At 47.2% G+C, this 18,513-nt stretch overlaps 1 protein-coding gene across 4 annotated transcripts in view; it reads right to left on the bottom strand.

The window, feature by feature from the left end:
* Positions 1 to 13,536: 13,536 nt before the first annotated feature.
* Positions 13,537 to 18,513, bottom strand: part of LTF (lactotransferrin) — a 29,418-nt gene continuing 24,441 nt past the window's right edge. For all 4 annotated transcript variants that reach the window (XM_011939237.1, XM_011939238.1, XM_011939239.1 and 1 more), the window contains 3 exons: positions 16,873 to 17,057; positions 15,512 to 15,701; positions 13,537 to 13,762 (listed from right to left, as the gene is read on the bottom strand). In XM_011939237.1, coding sequence (XP_011794627.1) covers positions 13,728 to 13,762; positions 15,512 to 15,701; positions 16,873 to 17,057 — 410 coding nt within the window. In that variant the 3' untranslated portion in view covers positions 13,537 to 13,727. The remainder of the gene's footprint in view (positions 13,763 to 15,511; positions 15,702 to 16,872; positions 17,058 to 18,513) is intronic.

Here is an 18,513-nt window from a genome sequence, read left to right as displayed (position 1 = left end):
TAGAGATACTCAGCATCTGGGAAGAATCCCCACATTAATCCTCTGATCCACAGAGTGGGGGCCAAGTGGAAGCCTTTGGAACTGCCTCTACCTGCCAAGATACTAAACAAAACAACACTGCATATCTGGAGGAACTGCAGCAAGAACATGAAAGATGAAGGATGGTGATGTCCACCTCCCTCCATTCAGCTCACCTATTTGGTTTGTGCAGAAGACAGTTAGGTGTTGGAAAATGACAGTGGACCAGTGTAAACCTAATCAGGCGGGCTCCAGCTGCAGCTGCAGGATCAGGTACTGTTTCATTTTTGCAGCTAATCAACCCTTCTGGCACCTGGTGTGCAGATGGCCATTTTTCTTTTCTATTATCTGTTAGTAAAGACTATTAGAAGTCATTTATTTTCAGTTGACAAGGTCAGCAATACACTCCAAGGGGAGAGCAGTCTGTCTCAGATCTTACTGATGCCTGGGGATAGGGAGGGAGTGGCCCCCTCACCATCTCCATCCAAGGCCTAGTCCTCTGCTCCTGTTACTGGCAGCAAATCCATGCAGGTCAGCAACAACCTCAATTCTTGCCTCCTCAGAAGAAAGAATTCAATTGAGAGACATAAGACAGAAGGAGAGACTGAGGCAAGTTTTAGCACAGGAGTAAAAGTTTATTTAAAATAGGTTTATTTATTTATTTAAAAGTTTATTTATTTATTTAAAAGTTTATTTAAAATTTTAAAAAGTTATTAAAATATTTAGAATAGGAACAAAAGAAAGTATACTTGGAATAGGGCCAAGTGGACGACTTGAAAGGCAAGTGCATGGTTTGACCTTTTGACTTGGGGTTTTATATGTCAGCACGCTTCCGGGGTCTTGCGTTATTTCTCCCCTGATTCTTCCCTTGGGGTGGGCTGTCCCATGTGCATGCTTGAGCCCACTGGCTCAACTCCTGAGATCTTGTAGGGAAACTGCTGCTCACCAGTTTCGGGTGTTTTCTATCTATTAGGAGCCGGCCTTTCCCTGTTGCCGGGTGTGACCAATTATTACTTTTAAGAGACAGTCAACAACCGCCACCTGATGGTCACCTGACACTCCTGGTGTGTGTGTGTGGGATGCGGAGCCCTCTCCTGCCCTGCTCTTCCTGACTAGCTACCCACTGTAACACTCCCAGAGGGACCTGCACATTTTGTGCTCTTTGCAAGACAGTGCCTGCCCAGCACCTGTAGGCCTGCTCACTCCTTCAGGATCATGATTTTTGCTTTCTACCACAGGTACCCATAAGCAACACGTGGCGTTGTTCACCATGCTTTTACATTCTTTACGTAATTTTAAGTTATTTACATAACAATGTAAAAGCACGGTGAACAACGCCACGTGTTGCTTATGGGTACCTGTGGTAAAAGTCCTGCTACTAGCTCATTTTGCAGTGTCTATGATGACAGGTAATATTCCATTCTCTCCTTTATGACACTTGCAAAAACTGAGAGCATAACGCCTCCCAGTTACACAGGCATCTGGGCAATGTGAGGAGAACAGAAATAGACCGTGCTGCATTTATCTCTCTTGATGACAGGCATTGAGATTTCCACTTTTTCTGGTTTTTTATTATGTCTCTACTGCGCATTCTCACATACATCTTTCACACCATGGAAAGTTTCTCTAAGGCAGTGGTTCACAAACTTTTTGGATACAGAATACTTTTATGTACTTGAAACTTGAGGACCCCATACAGCTTTAGTTTATGTGGGTGTCAGGTTCTAGCCCAAACTGAAGTCTGAAGGGAGTTGGTGGGTGGGTGACGGGTAGCTGAAAAAACACTCGAGGAATCATAGGGAGTTTCAACATGGCTTTATCTCTCTCTGGGCACGAGCCATATGTCCAGCGTCAGCAGGGTAATTATACGTTTTACAGACATTAGTGGCTCTGAAGCAATCACAAGCTCATGTGAGTGGTCGCCTAATGCACCTCAAGTGGCATGGTTCATAATGTGCAGAGTCATGTGCCTGACCTCCAAACCCGCTGAGTCATGCTGCACCAAAAAGTGGCCTCAGACTGCTCCTCACTAAAGTGCATCCATCTGCCTTACACTCCACCCCTAGGCCAAGGGCGTCTTCTGGGTAGGGACATGTGCCCATAGGGTAGAGCTCTGAATCCATAACTCACAGCAACAATGCAGAGAGCAACACTACTAGAATCCCAGCGATGCTACTTGAGACTATTAGGGCCCAGCGTAGGCCAGAGCCCAGGGATGCGCACCATCTCTGCAGGGGTTCATCAGCAAGGCTCTTGACTACCTTAATCTCCCGTGAGACCCCTTGCAGGGCTGCTGTTATGTTCTACCAATTGTCAGGGATAAAGGTACAACGTTGTCTTCCTAAAAGGGCACAGGTGCCTCCTTGGGCAATAGTTACTATGTCTAAGACCATTCGGTTTTGCCACACCACCTTTTTGATCTGATCAACCTCATCCATTAACGAGAGGAGAGACACTCAGGTGTACTTCAGAGCCTGAGCAGCGTGCTCTGCTAGAGCAGTAACTTGTGCTTCTACAGTTATGACACCCACTCCAGGAATAGTCACTGTCAAGGGGTAGAACCACCAGGGTGCTCATCACACTCACAAAATCTGAGAGTGTAGCACCTCCCAGTTATGTGGGCATCTGGGCAATGTGAGGAGAACGGTGGCAGGTACATAAGGCCACCCCCAGGTATGAGGTCAGTCCAGTTTGCTTATAGGTAAGGCCACACTGTGTCCCCACAGACCCATAAACTCCCAGAGGGGCACAAAATCCATTGGGCCCCGACCTTGGTGGGGCCACTTCTTCCACCATACCTTCGGTGTGGTGACAAGTATTACGTTTACACAGGCTGTGACGGGTACCTACAGTGCTGTTGCCCCAATGTTGCTCTATGCACCGTGGCGCCTGGGCCGGGGGTACTGCACATTACCCCACTAGCCAGCCCCACCCATCATAAACGCTATGGGCCAGCCAGGGAGTGGGTGTTCTGTGGGTCTTGTGGCATCCTTTGTCCAAAACTTGCCATGTTGCATTCCAGTCATCGACCATGGGACCCAAGTCTCCAGCCATGTCCAGTTCTCTGCAGATGCTGAATGTATGTGCCAAGGCAAGCCATCTGCAGCTGCTAGAAGGGCAGTGCAGATCCAACAGTTGGAAACATTGGTCACTTCAGCGTAGGTGTAGGCCCAGTCCACAATGCAATTGGAGCATGTTAACCTAAGGTTGGAATGACAGAGCAGGCACAGGTACTAACAGAGGAAAATCACGTCCCTCAGGCAAAATACAGGCTAACTTTTCATCACTGGATAACAACGCAGCCCCCAAAGGCTTCTGCCCTGGGCAATAATACCACACCTTCTCAGCTCCCCATGGTTCCTTTGGGTCCTGTATTCATGCCAAAGTCACAGGGGAGCTCGTAATAGGCCACACAGACAGTACACATGACCCCTGGAAGAAAGTTTCTTCCCTGGCCATTTTCCTACAAACAGTTAACTTCGGGGGCCATGCACTGAACACTCAAAGAGTGACATACACGTCATACTGTAGGCCTCCCTACAGGGAGCTGCGATGGCCAACCACCAGCAGTCGGGGGCTTTTTGGAGGGGCCATGGCCACAGCCAGGTTTTCTGTTCCCCTGCCTTCAGGTGTGTTGCGGCAGGCAACAACAGGTTACCGTTCGTCCCCACACCTGGTCAGAGGAGGTTATCCTTGGTGTGTATCTGCAACTTAATGGGGGCGGCAGCCCCGTGTAACAAAGCCTCCACCTGGGCTGGGTTGCTTTTCCATGGCCATTCATTCAAGGTTTGGAGCATCAGGTCCAGCCTGGAACTCCAGCCCTGCAAAGACAGAGGTGTGACATGCAAGTATAACCCATTCTTCAAGAGCTCGTTATATCGTTCAGTCATACCCACAGCTTGCAAGTTGTGTGGTACATGGAATCCCCACTTTAGGTCCATTGTTGTGCCTGTTATCCAGTAAAATGTGTCCCCCATCACTCTCAATGACCAGAGGGCAACCACATAGAGCACATATGTGTTGCAGGGCCCGGATGGTGTACTGTTGGTTGGCCACCCTGCAAGAATAGGCAAACAACAGGCCTGTAGCTGTGTCCACAGCTGTTAGCACATGCGTATGTATACCCTTGCGACTTCTGCAGCGGCCCAATGTAATCTACTTGCCACCTGGTCAAGGGCACTTGCCCTGTTGTCACTTGTGTAGCACTGGGCAGCTGCCTCCATTTAGGGTATGCCTGAGCACATGCTGGGCATTTCTGACAAGTCTCCCAAATGTCTTTCATGGGCAGGAACAGACCCCAATGTTTATTGACCTGTTGCATCAGTTTACCCCCTGCATGTCCCAGTTTCCAGTGTAGCTACAAGGCCGCATCTCATGTAGATGCCAACTCTAACCATTGGACTTTGGCCAAGGCTTTTACCTCATCATTGCTGAGCGTGACCAGAGGCATATGACCTGACATATGATAAACAGTTACATCTTTCTGATAACCCATTTCCCAGAGGTCTTGCCACATGGCTTGGCCCCAAATGGGTTGGTGGCCAACTAGCCAATTCTGTATTATCCAAGTAGTTAACCTCAAGGTTAGGCCTCCATAGACTGCCCAGCTATCAGTACAGATTACTGGTACAGGTGTCTCCTCCTTGGTGATCGCCATCCATACTGCTCTAAGTTCAACCCATTGACTACTTTGTCCACACCTGGTTTCAAACCATATGGTGTTGGTACCAAGTTGGACTGCAACACTGGTCCAGGCAGGAGTAGCACCTCGGCTACACCCATCTGTGTGCCATGCCCCATCAGAAATAGAGGGATTCCCTTCCTTAAATGGCAGTGGCTGGGGATCAAGGGGTGCCTCAGGCCCCATGGCCTTCTCTTGCATTAGCACTGCAGGTACCAAGACCTCTTGCAACTCTGCTGCTAATGGGCTTGTACTCAGTGTACTCTGCTGCTCCAAGTAAGTGCTTCACTTTGCCAAAGTGAATGTTTGCATCATCCCAGTCCAGGGGGTCATTACACATGAAGGCACCCATCCCGCTGTCAGGTAGATCATCCATATCTACCTGCAGCCCATCCTATCACTTCTCACAAGCCTGAAGGGCAGCATATATAGCTGCTAGCTATTTCTCTATCAAGGAATACCAGAGCTCAGCTCCTTTCCGTAGTTGGTACCAAAAGCCTCCTGGCATTCTCAGGCACTCTGTGTGCTGCCATAGGCCCCAGCTAAAACCACCTGTGGTCACATGCATATCCAGTTCAAATAGGCACCCCTGGTCAACTACCCATAGGCTCATGCCTGCTGAATAGCCCACTTAGCTGCCAGGAAGGCAGTCTCAGCCACATCAGCCCAATCCCGGATTGCTCCCTTCTTTGTTAACTGATGCAATAGTTTTACCATTTGAGCTAAATGGGGCGCAAATGCCCACCAATATCTCAGGAGGCCCACAAAAGTTTGCAGCTGCCTCACCATGGTGGGCCAGGGATATGCCTATATTTTGTCAATGATGCCTCTTGTATGGCCTTCACCTTACCCGACCAGATAACTCCCAAGAATTTAGCAGGTAATCCAGGCCATCAGACCTTGGATTTGTTGATGGCCCAACCACATGCTGCCAAATGTTGCCACAAGAGGGGTGCTGTCACTTCTAAATCTGCAAGAGACTCAGAGATTAACATAATATCATCAACATAATGCAACAAGTGGGCTCCCTTTGGACATTTTCAGGCTGTTAAATCCATGGCAACAAGACATGACATATGGTGGGGCTATGCACATAGCCCTGCAGCAATACTGTGAAAGTCCATTGTCGCCAAGGCAAACTGTTCACGTCTTTCTAGAGCAATGTCATTTGAGAAGAATGCTTTGGTCAAGTTCACCACATAGTGGTACTGTCCCAATTCCATTGTCGAGTGGTTCATCAAATCCATGATAGATGGCACAGCTTCCAAGCCACGTAAAATATCCACCTCCAGAATGTATTCAGGTATGGGAGAGACATACACAGTGTATAAGCGAGGAGCCAAGTGGCCAATGCCAAGGTATAGAGATACAGGTTTCACTTTCACCGACTGGCCTCCATAACCATCAATGTATGCAGCTTTGCCCGAAAACTTAACTGGGTTCCCATAAACAAGGCTACAATCTCTGCCAGCACCCCCTGTACGTTGGTGGGGGACCAGTGGATCGCCAGTTCCACATGTGGCCTCCAGTTGCCTGGTGTCCCCCCAAGCCAGGTACCTTTGGCCAATTCCCTAGCTGAACAGAAGAGGCTCTACATTTCCACTTGGCTGCAGCAAGTAGTCTCTGAGCTGGAGTGCCTGGGCAGGACCAGGTCACCCAGCAATGCCTTTCTCCCCTTTGGGCATTTTCTGGAATTGCTGCCTTGGATACAATGATCTCCACAAAGTTAGGAGTATTTCATTGGGCTGCTTATCGATTTTTCTCTCAGTCAACCCCAGCCAAAATCAAATCTATCCACATCTGTGAGTGTGTCTCTTGTTGGGGCCCCTTTTTTTCATTGGAGAGCCCCCTGTGGGTGGGGTACCTTCCCCTTCTTTATGGTGTGGACCCTTCAATTCCCCTGACGACCTTCTGCGTCCCTGACAGCCGCCATGGCAGTGGTTACTTCATGTATATAGCGCCCTATATACGGGGTAAGGACAGCAGCTAGGGAGTCAAAGGGGCTCAGGAGCACAGAACCCAACATGAGATCCCTCATGTGGGAGGGGAAACATTTATCATCTGGCCCCCAGGTATTCAGGTCAAACATAGCCTGCCGCATACCCATCTTACACCAAATTGGCATGCGACAGCCATTTACTCACATTTCACCAGCATTATTCCACACAGTTCACATGGCTGCCTGCAGCCACTCAATCAGGGTGTAGTCACCTCGCCCGGCCACTAACTACCTGCTCACTTGCAGCCGCTGACAGACAGAGGGGTGAGTCATGATGGAGGCCAGCTTTTCAATCTCAGAGATGGAATGGGAGATACTATCTGCTGCCTCATTCCATGGACGAAGCATCCAGGCAGGCAGCAGTTCCCCTGGCGGCACTGCTTGCCTAATTCCTGCAACTCAGTTGGAGTATAGGCAATGTATGAAATGTGTTGCATTATGGTGGGGAGTCCCTGAGTCCACCCTTGGGGCCCCAGTGGCTGTTCATGATCTACCTTCTGTCAGACCACTGGGTGAGCCCGCAACGGGCATTCTTTCTCCTTGGTATGAAACTGAGTGGGGATCTCCAGACAAGATGATGGACCCAGGCCTGCATTAGCCTCTAATTCCTTTTCCAAGCTCTGAAGCCACACCTCCAGGTGCCCTGCCTGCACCTGGAGGTCCCCATTCATGGAAGCCTTTAATTATTTTCAAGACTGGTGTAGCCAGGCCTCCCTCAGGGACTGGGTGTGTACTTTTCTTAGCACAGTTAAAAATGCCCATCCAACTCTGCCAGCAAAGGCTCTCTCTTTCTTGGTGCTCTGTGCTTCCAGCTGCTTCAGCGCCTTCTCCGTGCTCGTGGGGGACCCATCCACTGCCATCCAGGTTTCCACTCAGGCCCACACTCGCAGCACGGCTGCCACCAGGTACCACTATCCATTTTGTGGTCACATGGCCAACCTGGAATCAGCAGGGACCGAAGGCTCACTTACCTTAGGATCCTGTTCGTGATGCCAATTGTCAGGTTCTAGTCCAAACTGAAGTCCAAGCGGAGTTGGTAGGTGGGTGGCAAGTAACTGGAAAAACACTCGAGTAGGCGTTTTCAACATGGCTTTATTCTCTCTCTGGGCACGAGCCATACGTACAGTGTCAGCAAGGTAATTATACCTTTTACAGACAACAGTGGCTCTGAGCCAAGCACGTGATCATGTGAGTGGTCACCTAATGCACCTCACATGGCATGGTTACATAATGTGCGGAGTTGTGTGCCTGTGCTCCAAACCCACTGAGTTGTGTGCCTGCGCTCCAAACCCACTGAGTCATGCTGCACCAGAAGGCCACCTCGGCCTACTCCTGACTAAAGCACAACCATCTCCCTTACAGTGGGCTAAATCTATTGCTATTTATACTATTAGAAATTTTAACACAGTTTTAAATATTTACATTATTAATTGATTTTGAAATAATAAGCCCATTACAGATTAACATAAATAACATACTTTTATTTAAAATGTCTGTATTTTTTAAAAGAAAAAAAATTAGCAGCAACAGTGATCCTTGCAATCGTCCCACCTCAGCCGCCCAAGTAGCTGGGTCCACAGGCGCATACCACCATGCCCAGCTAATTTCTGTATTTTTTGGTAGAGATGGCCATGCTGGCCAGGGTGGTCTTGAGCTCCTGAGCTCAAGTGATCCTCCTGCCTTGGTTTCCCAAAGTGCTGGGATTACAGGTGTGAGCCACCATGTCTGGCCAGAAGCTGGATTCTCTGTCTTGTTCTCCATCCAATCTGTTAGACTGTCAAATGCCAAATAACCTTTGGAAAATTCTACTCATAAAATAAGGAGAAAGATAAATAACTTCTGAGTATCATCATTAAAATAGTTTGACCTCATGGACCCACTGAAAGGGTCCCATGTGGAGAACAGCTCTAAGCTAAACAGTAGAATGGCTGGGGGTACATAAACATTCAACCCATAACTGCTGACCACAAGAACACATTTTAAGTCTCTTCCTCTCCTGCTCCTTGTGATTGCAGACAGACTCAGTCTGTAGGAGAGCTATAGAGAGAACAAGCTCAAGTCCCTGATTTTACCTACAAAGAAAGCTGAGCCCAGAGACATTAAGGCATTTACCCAAGGTCACACAGTCACACAGCAGAGCTGGGGCTGAGCTCCAGGTATCCTGCTACAGAGGCCACTTCTTTCTCCCACTAGGGACTGGCCTGTGATTACTTCAGAAAACAATGGTCAGCTAACTGATTCTGAATGCCCTTCACTGGTAAAAACTAATCTCCTGAGGAAAAAACGTATGCATGTGCTGGGCACAGTGGCTCAAGCCTATAATTCCAGCACTTGGGGAGGCAGAGACAGGCAGATCACTTGAGGTCAGGAGTTTAAGACCAGCCTGGCCATCAAGGTGAAACCCCGTCTCTACTAATATTAAGCTGGGCGTGGTGGCAAGCATCTGTAATCACAGCTACTGGGGAGGCTGATGCAGGAGAATTGCTTGAACCCGGGAGGCGGAGGTTGCAGTCAGCCGAGATTGCACCACTGCACTGCAGCCTGGATGACAGAGTGAGACTCTGTCTCAAAAACCAATAATCATAAAATAAAAATAAATAACTAAATAAGTATGCGTCACCTCAGGTGGTCAGTCAGCTTTCCCAGGACCCAAGAGCACACAATGTTCTTTCTGGTGTGAGTGACGAGGTTCACAGCACCACAGAGTCCATGACTTTTCCCTCAGAAGTGAATGCATGGCTAATTATTATGTATTTTTTTGTAGACATGGAGTTTTGCCATGTTGCCCAGGCTGGTCTCAAACTCCTGGACTCAAGTAATCCACCCGCCTCAGCCTCCCAGGGTTCTGGGATTACAAGCATGAGCCCCTGCGTGGCCTGCACCTATAGTCCTAGCTACTCAGGAGGCTGAAGTGGAAGGATCACCTGAACTGGGGAAGTTGAGGCTGCAGTGAGCTGTGATTGCTCCAGCGCACTCCAGCCTAGGCAACAGAGTGAGATCATGTCTCAAAAAAAAAAAAAAAAAAAAAAGTAAACACACATGCTGGAGAAGAGGCCTGCAGGCACCCCTGCCAGTTCTGCACCAGAGCACACTGTAGCAGCCCTGCCGTGACGCAGGAAGAAGTTCCAGGTCCTGCAGCCTGGAGCATGGAACCTGAAGCCTGGAGCCCCCCATCCAATGGTGCGCCATGCTCGCCAGTACCCCCCAGCATCAGCACCGAGGCACCAGCTGTAGATAAATTTCTCACCTAAAATGTTGAGAGATGTTGCTAAACTGTCCTCCTAAGGCTGTGTGTAATAATATGGTCCTGCCGATATTGCATAAGACTATCTGCTTCATTACATCCTCACAATACTGAGTATCATTAGCAACTTGAATTTTAAATTGTGCTAATCAATGAAAAATGATTGCCTAATTACTAGTCAGTTGAAGTTATTTAACATTAATACTCCTTCTGATGGAATATTTTGCATTTATCACATTTTATATAAATTATCTCTATATAATTGGCACTAGAATGTCTGACTTGGTTTTCACTGTTCCTCGCCTGTTTGGAAACACATTAAGAATGAGGGAAGAATGGATGGGGACTCACCTAGAGATGCATGGATCTGGTCCGCAGCCACTCTGAGGCCCTCTTAACACTTCCCCACCTCACACTCAATTTCCCCTGGTTTGTTCATAGATACATCCAACAATTTTTATGTAAATAAGAAAGAAAGACTCAGCTTTCAATGGAAAATGGTAGGTTGGATTTTAGAACTGAAGTGACAAAAAGAAATAAGGGATTTTATTATGGGGGAGGTCCAAACCCTGTTAAAAAACAAAGTTCATTGAAATTGTTTGAAAATTCAAGGATTAAATCAGATTATTTTGGATTCAGTAGGCATTAGATTACTCTAAAGCCCAGGGATACTTTATTTTGTAGAATGCAAGGAAAGTATAGAAAAGAGAAACGAAGAGGTAAAGTCATGGCTAATAACCTGGAAGGGGTCTGTAAGGAGCCAAAGGCCTGTGGGACGTGACCAACTCAGCATTCCACTGGAGGCTATATGATCAAACAGCAAACTGTTTATCATGAATGCAGGATGTGGGCAAACTCAACACTGCTCCCACTGCCAGAAGGTTTGCTGAGGGTAGTCGCTTCCTGGCGTGGAGCTCCTTGAGGTTATCTACCGGGACATCTAGAGAATGCAGTCTTGCAAGCCTACTCTGGACAGAGCAGCTGACCCCTTCTTACACGTCCCCCTTCTCGCTATCTCTTCTGCCTAATAAATATGGAGAGTTGTGTAAAGCTCAGGGCCCTTGTCCACTAGAGGCAAAGTGCCCCCGACCCCTTCTTCCAAATATACTCTTTTGTCTCTTGTCTTTTATTCCCACGTTTGCCCCCTTTGTTCAGTTCCCCTAAGTTCGTGCAGGTTACATAGTGGTGCCCTGAACAGCGACAGAGTCTGGTGCTCTACAGAAATAACATTTTAAAGAAAGATTTGGGACTTAGAGACCCCAGGAGACACACACACAAATGATAAGAGGATGTGCCCAAACCAATCTTAAAGTTGTGGCACAGGGTGAAGCAGATGAAGCTGTTACTGAGCCTCAGAGAGTGACTGGTGTCACAGCAAATGTTAGCAACGGCCTGAAGGGAGGGTTTCTGAAATCAAACATGAATGATTCCTCCTCAGGAAACCCAACCTCGGGAGCTACTGCATGGTTCTCTGTATGGGGAAGTATCATCAATGCAGGATAAATTGTGAAATATCACAGGAAGCATCTTGCATCTAGTCAATCTTCTGTTTCCGGGGTGGCCTGTGCAGCTGTGCAGTCAGAGGCTCGACCAACCTGGTGAGTAGCACACAGGGACTGAGATCCAGCCATACCCACTAGGCCATGCTCTGGGAAGGGGGCGGGACCCGGGCAAAGGACACCTCTCTAGGATGGCATAGAAGCCTTTGTGGGCTGATGGGACATTCCTGTGATGGCTTTCTGGCTGGGCACTGTGAAATGCTCTGAAGATTTTTCTTGGCACTGTTGCACTAACCCCAGTCCCCCGTCACTGCCTCTTCCTCCTGGGCGACCTCATTGATGTTGTGGCCATGTGAATTCTCTGGCCAATGAAATGATGAAGATGATATGGCCTCTGCCACGCAGACACTGTAAGTATTATTGTATGATGCTTTTGACTCTCTCTTTTCTTAAGTTAAAGCAGTTTATTAAGAAAATAAAGGAATGAAAGAATGGCACTCCATCGGCAGAGCAGCTGCCTCTATCTCTTTTATTTTCCCCTCTCTCTCAAGCCCGACATGGCCAAAACTGGGGCTGCTGGTTCAGCCTGGGTCTCAGAGTAAAGACATTAGTCACAGAGCCATTGTTGACCCATGAAGGAGATGGACACAAGACAGAAACACATTTTTGTCATGTTAACCACTAAGATTTTGACTTGGAGACCATTTGCTACAGCAATATAACTGAGCATGAACAGAGAGACACAATGGTGTTCCATTTCTTTTCAACCTGGAACAGGAGAATTTCACAGGTGGGCCTTACTTTCACTTTAGTATCTCATTTAGACAAGAAAGTTCATACTGTTCAAATGTCATGTTTTACAGTGCTGGCATTATCACTGCTGTGGCTACCCCATCAGGTGTTGCTCACTAACTAATCTTCTCATGTTAGTGAGGATGGACAACACATCCGGCCATAATTCGAAGTAGCACATAGGAAAAGAGCTTCATCCTAGTATTATGGGACCTTAATTAATGTCCTTTCCTGACAGGTTTTAGAGGTTTTGCAGACAGCAGTAGAGCTTTTCATCTCACTGACAGTGGGGAACATGGCCAAAAGGTTGCCCCCAGAATGGAGACAGAGTTTCAGGACACTTGTCTGATCTCTGCTCTTGAAGGGACAGTCACACCCTGGTTGACACTTTTGCCTGTTATGTCCAAAGAAGCAATGGAAAAGCAGGAAAATTATTCCTTCTTCATTTCTGTCTTCATTATTTAAAGTTACTCTGTCTTCACTTGTCTCTCCTCCTTTTCTCTGCTTCCTACTTAGCCCTTGAGAAATGCAATTATAATCTTTTGTCTCCCCTTCACCAGACACTCCCAACAGGGCAAGTTCATCTAACTATGCGCTCTTAGAAGCTCCAGAGCAGAACTCTCTCCCACCAAGAGACTACCTTGAGACATAACAGTCAATTTACAAGCCACAATATGCCCTCTATGAAACTCTTCCACCTGGAAATTTTTTGGCTGCTTTTACAACCTAGTTGTGCCCCCACAGGCACCAGCAGTAACCAGCTCAACTGCCTGGTAGATAAGTCACCAAGGCTAGTACCCAGACCCCCTACTTGCTCACTTCCTGCCCTGTATGCCACACCCCCCATTTAAAAGCCTCTGCTTTCTGCTTCAAAGGTGAAGCAGTACCCTTAAGGCAAGAAGCCTGTACTTCTTCCCCTAAGGTAGCTTTGGAATAAAAGTCACCTTCTTTATACCAAACCTAGCTCTTGTTAATTAGACTCTGCAAGTGATGAGCAACTGAACCTACATTTCAGTTATAATTCCTATGCCTACTCTTCCTGCCCTGCCTTGGGGACACACACTCCCAGGCACACACATGCACGTGCACTGAGATAGCTATGTGAATAACCAACCAGATCCCCTTGGGAAAACCGGTGCTTGGCCTGGCCTTAAATTCCAGACCCTTGGGCATCATACTCAAGACTGCGAGAAAGAAGAGGGGCTGGACCTGAAAAACTTGGAAGGGAAGGTCCAGCTGTACAGGTATTTTGTCAGGCATGTGATTTCAGTATAAAATTCTAGAAAAGATGAGTGACACTTTATAAGGAGAGAATATCAACAATATTTCTCATTTTATTTCTTGCTAAGACAACAGCAGGGAATTGTGAGCAGATGGATGAGCAATCCCCACCCTCAGCCAGGGAGGCCAAGGCCCCAGCACACCCAGGGAGAAGGGCTGGGGGCAGTGAATGGCTGAGGCTTCCTTGGGGAGGCTGGGCCATCCTCTTGGGTTTCACTTCCTGAGGAACGCACAAGCTTCCAGGAGGGCTGTGGGACACAACAGAGCAAGAGATTCAGAAACTGATTTCTTCTTTTCTTAAAATCAATAAACCAGTTATTTAAACCAATAAATCAAAGAGGATACTAAGAGTTTTCTCTGCCTTCTCCCATCGCTGTGAGTCAGTGCTTGCCACACTCATATTCCTGTTCCCCTACTCCTAGCGACTACGGTGTTCAGGGAGCCAGAGTCTAGCCCTCACCAGCCAGGGTGTTTCCCTGCTCTGGCCTGAGAGACACAACCGCTCTGCACTTGTCTCTAATTGAATCGACTGTCACATCCTCAAGTTCACAAGACATTGGTGGTCCTCTAGCTTCTCCCGGAATGTGAACCTGTTTGCAATCATGCTCATCTGCAGATCCACTCATTCATTCACAGATCCTTACTGAGCACCTGCTTTGTGTCAGTTGCTGTGCTAAGTGCTAGGGACTCAGCGTGGATAGACAGGCCTGCCCTCAAGAAGCACGTGGTCTATGCAGTCCTGAACTGGCTGCTCACAAGAAGAGCCCTGTAGCCATATTTCTCAGAGGGTGGTCATGACCTGCATCACAGTGACCTGAGTTGTTGGTCAATACAGAAAAGGATTTCTCAACCTTGGCACTATTGACATTTGGGGCCTGATAATAACTCTTTGTTGCAGGGGGCTGGCTGTGCTTTGTTTAGTAGCATCCCTGGCCTCTATAATATATTTGGTACCAGCAGCACCCTCTACGTTGTAAGAATCAAAAATGCTTCTCAGCATTGCCAAATGTTCCCTCAGGGGAAAAATTGTCTCTCATTGAAAACCACCAATAAAGACATTCCTGGCCCTGCTCCCATGCCTGGACCAACAGCATCCCCAATGCCTCCGACTCTGGGTGAGGGACCAGGAATAGGAATCTGAATGATTGCAGTGCACAGGCAGCTGTGCACACTGAAATCCCACAATTATAACCGGGAGCCTTACAATACTCCGTGATGTCTTCTAAATATTTTTAAGGGATTAAATTAGTATCAATATATTTCCCTGGTTAAGATATGTTTTTCTACACTTGAATTTTTTTGAGATTTTGTTTTCTCAATAGTCGGCACCTGTGGTAACTGTCTAGAATCAGATTTTTTTTTTTTTTTTTTTTGAGGCAGGGTCTCTCGGTGTCACCTAGGCTGTAGTGCAGTGGTACAATTATAGCTCATTGCAGCTTCAACCTTCTGGGTTTAAGCAATCCTCCTATTTCAGCCTCTCAAGTAGCTGGGACTACAGGTGCTTGACACCACACCAGGCTAATTTTTAAAATTATTTTTGTAGAGACAAACTCTCCCTGTGTTGGCCAGGCTGGTCGCAAACTCCTGGGCTCAAACGATCCTCCCACCTCTGTCCCACCTCTCTCCCACCTCTGCTTCCCGAGGTGCTGGGATGACAGGTGTGAGCCATCACACCTGGCTGGTTTTGTCACTTCTCAATGCATATGTGTATATACACTTTTCACTTTACTGAATAAAATGGATTATCAGTTTCCAAAGACATCATGACAGAGCAGTCACTATCAGTACTATAAAATTTATAAAAATTTATTACATACTGCTCTATTTTATTCTCTAATTCTTTTATCAATGAGATTAGAATTTCCTGGATTATAAAGAGATATTATCTTTCCTTAACATTTTTACACCTGTGTTAGTTCCTAGAATGCTGTCTGGCCCTCAGACCTTGACCTTCACCAGTGGTGGTTTCTCGGGGATGCTAGCTAGGGTCTACTTACGGGAGGTTGAGCACTTTTTCAGATTAGTAATGGCTGTGACATACTGCGGTCCCAAATATTTTTCATACGTTGTTTTGCCATGGAGTCTGGCCAGACACTCAGTGTTGTCATTAAACAGAAGGTTTTTGGTTTTAGACTGGAATAAGCAAAACGTGCCCGGGCAGTCAGATCCATTTCTCCCAAATTTAGCCTGCGACAAAAGACAAAAGGGCAGACAGTGAGTAGCTAAGGAAAAGAGGAATTCATGGGTTAAAGGAGGCAAAGGGGTATTTCTCCCACCCAAGAACAGCCCTGAGAAAACCATGGGGCAGAAGGAGCTGAGTTCTAGAGTCATTCCACCTCCTTAGTGGAGTCCCCCACCCCACACTCCTGCTGGCAGGCCCGCCCTGGGCAGCATTCTGGCCTCACACCACTTCTGGTCCTACCTCCTACTATCTGCCATCTTTCCTTCCTTCTTAACCTGCGACCTTTTCCCATACGACCTCTTATGGGTGACAAGGTGACAGCAGAGGGGTTTTGAGATCTGCCCTCACAAGTCAATTGCTTAGAACATTCTAATATGCAGCTCTTCTAGAGAGGCAGGCTGCTAGGAAAACCCAGGCTCGGCCACTAACCAGCTCAGTGTGCAGGCCAGTCACCCTGCCTCCCTCACACAGTTCCTGCTCTGTCCCAGGCTCCCATGTGGGAAGACTGAGACCCAAACCCCTCAGTCATGGCAGCTCTTACCAGCACCAGTGTGTATGCACAGTAAGGGCTCCATAAAGGCCGACTATGGTGGCCAGTCTTATTATTCCTGGGTTGTTTTCTTTAAAAGTACACATAGAGACATGATGTTATATGATAAAAATAGAAGTTCTAATAAAATCCCAGATTTTAAGAAAATTTGGGGATTTTCTTCAAATCACATTTAGGTAGCCCTAAATCTATAGGGCACGTTTTGGGTTTGCTGTTTTAGAGGCCTGGCCTAGAGCATTGGTCAGTCAGCCCAGGTTCAGGAACACCACCTGAGTAAAGCACTATCCCAAGGAGTGTGGGAGGAAGGCTCAGTGGTTCCCTCATTTGCCAGAAGAACGACAGGAGGGCAAAAGACAGTCTCTGAGCCAGGCAGTGAGGGCAACAAGGCCAGGGCACAGAGACTTAGCTGAAATGGAGTGAGTCCCAGAAAGCCCAGAGTCAAAAGCCTCTATTGTTCTTGTTGACACTCTGGGCAACCCCACGGCATGAAGCCAATACTGTCACCATGAGCTTCAAGCAGAGGGACTAGAGAGGCTCGAGTGGGCCGGTGCACCTAGCTCTGTGATCTCCCCACCTAACAAGAGCCCACACAGCTAAGAAAGCACTAGAAGCCCTGTGGTCCATACCTGTTGGTCGAACAGCACCTGTTTCAGGCGTTCCACCTTATCCGTCCGAGACACCACGGCATGATTCGGGGCCATGGCGAGATGGCAGCTCCTAGCCTCAGTCACAGGCTTCCGCGTGCCATCAAGGCACAGCAGCTCAAAGTCCTGCAGCTTCAAATCCTTAGCCCATGCTTCAGTGTTCTTTCCTGGGGAGAAAAAGATGGTGGCATCATCCACGGCTCCCCTGCTCAGCCACCAAGTCTCTTCTGGACGGGTGTGGCCATCCCACTGACCTCTCAAATGCACACACTGGGGTTGTGGTGATATGAGGAAGAGAAAATGAGCTTTGTCCTACACAAGCTGTACAAACTTCAAATATACCAAATATGAGTGCTGTGTCCATGCAATGGAATGTTATTCAGCAATAAAAGGGAGTGAAGTTCTGGTACATGCTGCAACACGTGTGAACCTTGAAGACGATGCTAAGTGAAAGAAGCCAGTCACAAAAGACCACGTAATAGGCTGGGCACAGTGGCTCATGCCTGTAATCCCAGCCCTTTGGAGGCCAAGCTGAGAGAATCACTTGAAGCTAGGAGTTCATGACCAGCCTGGGTAACACAGCAAGACCTCATCTCAAAAAAAAACCCCACCATATATTATATTACTCCATGTATATGAAATGTCCAGAACAGGCCAGCCTATGGAGACAGAAAGTGGATTGATGGTCCCCAGTGCTGAAGAAGGATGGGGCAATGACTGATAATATGCGCAGGGGTTTCTTTATGGGATGATGCAAGCATTCTAGAGTTGGACTGTGATGATGGCTGCACAACTCTGTGAACGTGCTGGAGATGACTGTATTGTACACTTTGCATGGGTGGATTTTTTAGTATATGAATTCTACCTCAATAAAGCTGTTACGAGTTCTTTTTTTTTAAAGAAGAAAACCCTCCACCTATGCCATATTTTTCAGTGAGTTCCAGAAAAAGAATAGATGGTTTACATTCAAGGAGAAATTGGTTTCTCTTCCCTTTCATATTCAAATGCTATTAGTGTAACCAGAGAAAGGAAAGAAACTTTTGTAGGTTTATCAAATATATATAGTCAATTCTCACAAAATACAGTTGTAAAGTACCAGAGAAAGTTAAAATTAAATTTGACATCAATCTGATCCCTGGAGATTACTTTAGTGAATGGCTTGTAAATTCTAAATGTAATTGTACGCATGTCTATGTTTGTGCAGATACAGGCTCATTGTTCAGGCTCCTGCTTGCCTCTCTGCCCTCTACCTTTAAGAAAGCACTTTATTCATTCTCTTGGATTCCTGTATTTGGTACTGAAATACTTTCAAATTTACATATCTGCTTTTAATCTCCGTCCCAAGAGACACTGGAAGGGGCAAAAGCAGAAGGGAGAAGTGACTGTGACTTCAGTGATTGCTGAAGGAGGGAGGCCAAAAGTGGAGGCAGTTCTTTCTCAGGGAACAAAATAGCAAGTCACCTGCTGAGACAAGGGGGTGGGAATGCTGAAGTGGGGCTAAGGAGACAGATACAGATTGGAAGGTAGCAAATGGCTGAGGACCAGAAGAGAGAGTGATTGTTCAAACATTGACTGGAAGATTATCTCCCGTCATCTGCAACCACCTGTAATTTTGTTCCCACT

Source organism: Colobus angolensis, unplaced genomic scaffold (genome assembly GCF_000951035.1).
Source record: "Colobus angolensis palliatus isolate OR3802 unplaced genomic scaffold, Cang.pa_1.0 Scaffold18, whole genome shotgun sequence".
Lineage (NCBI taxonomy): Eukaryota > Metazoa > Chordata > Mammalia > Primates > Cercopithecidae > Colobus > Colobus angolensis.
This window is presented reverse-complemented; position numbering and strand designations above follow the sequence as displayed.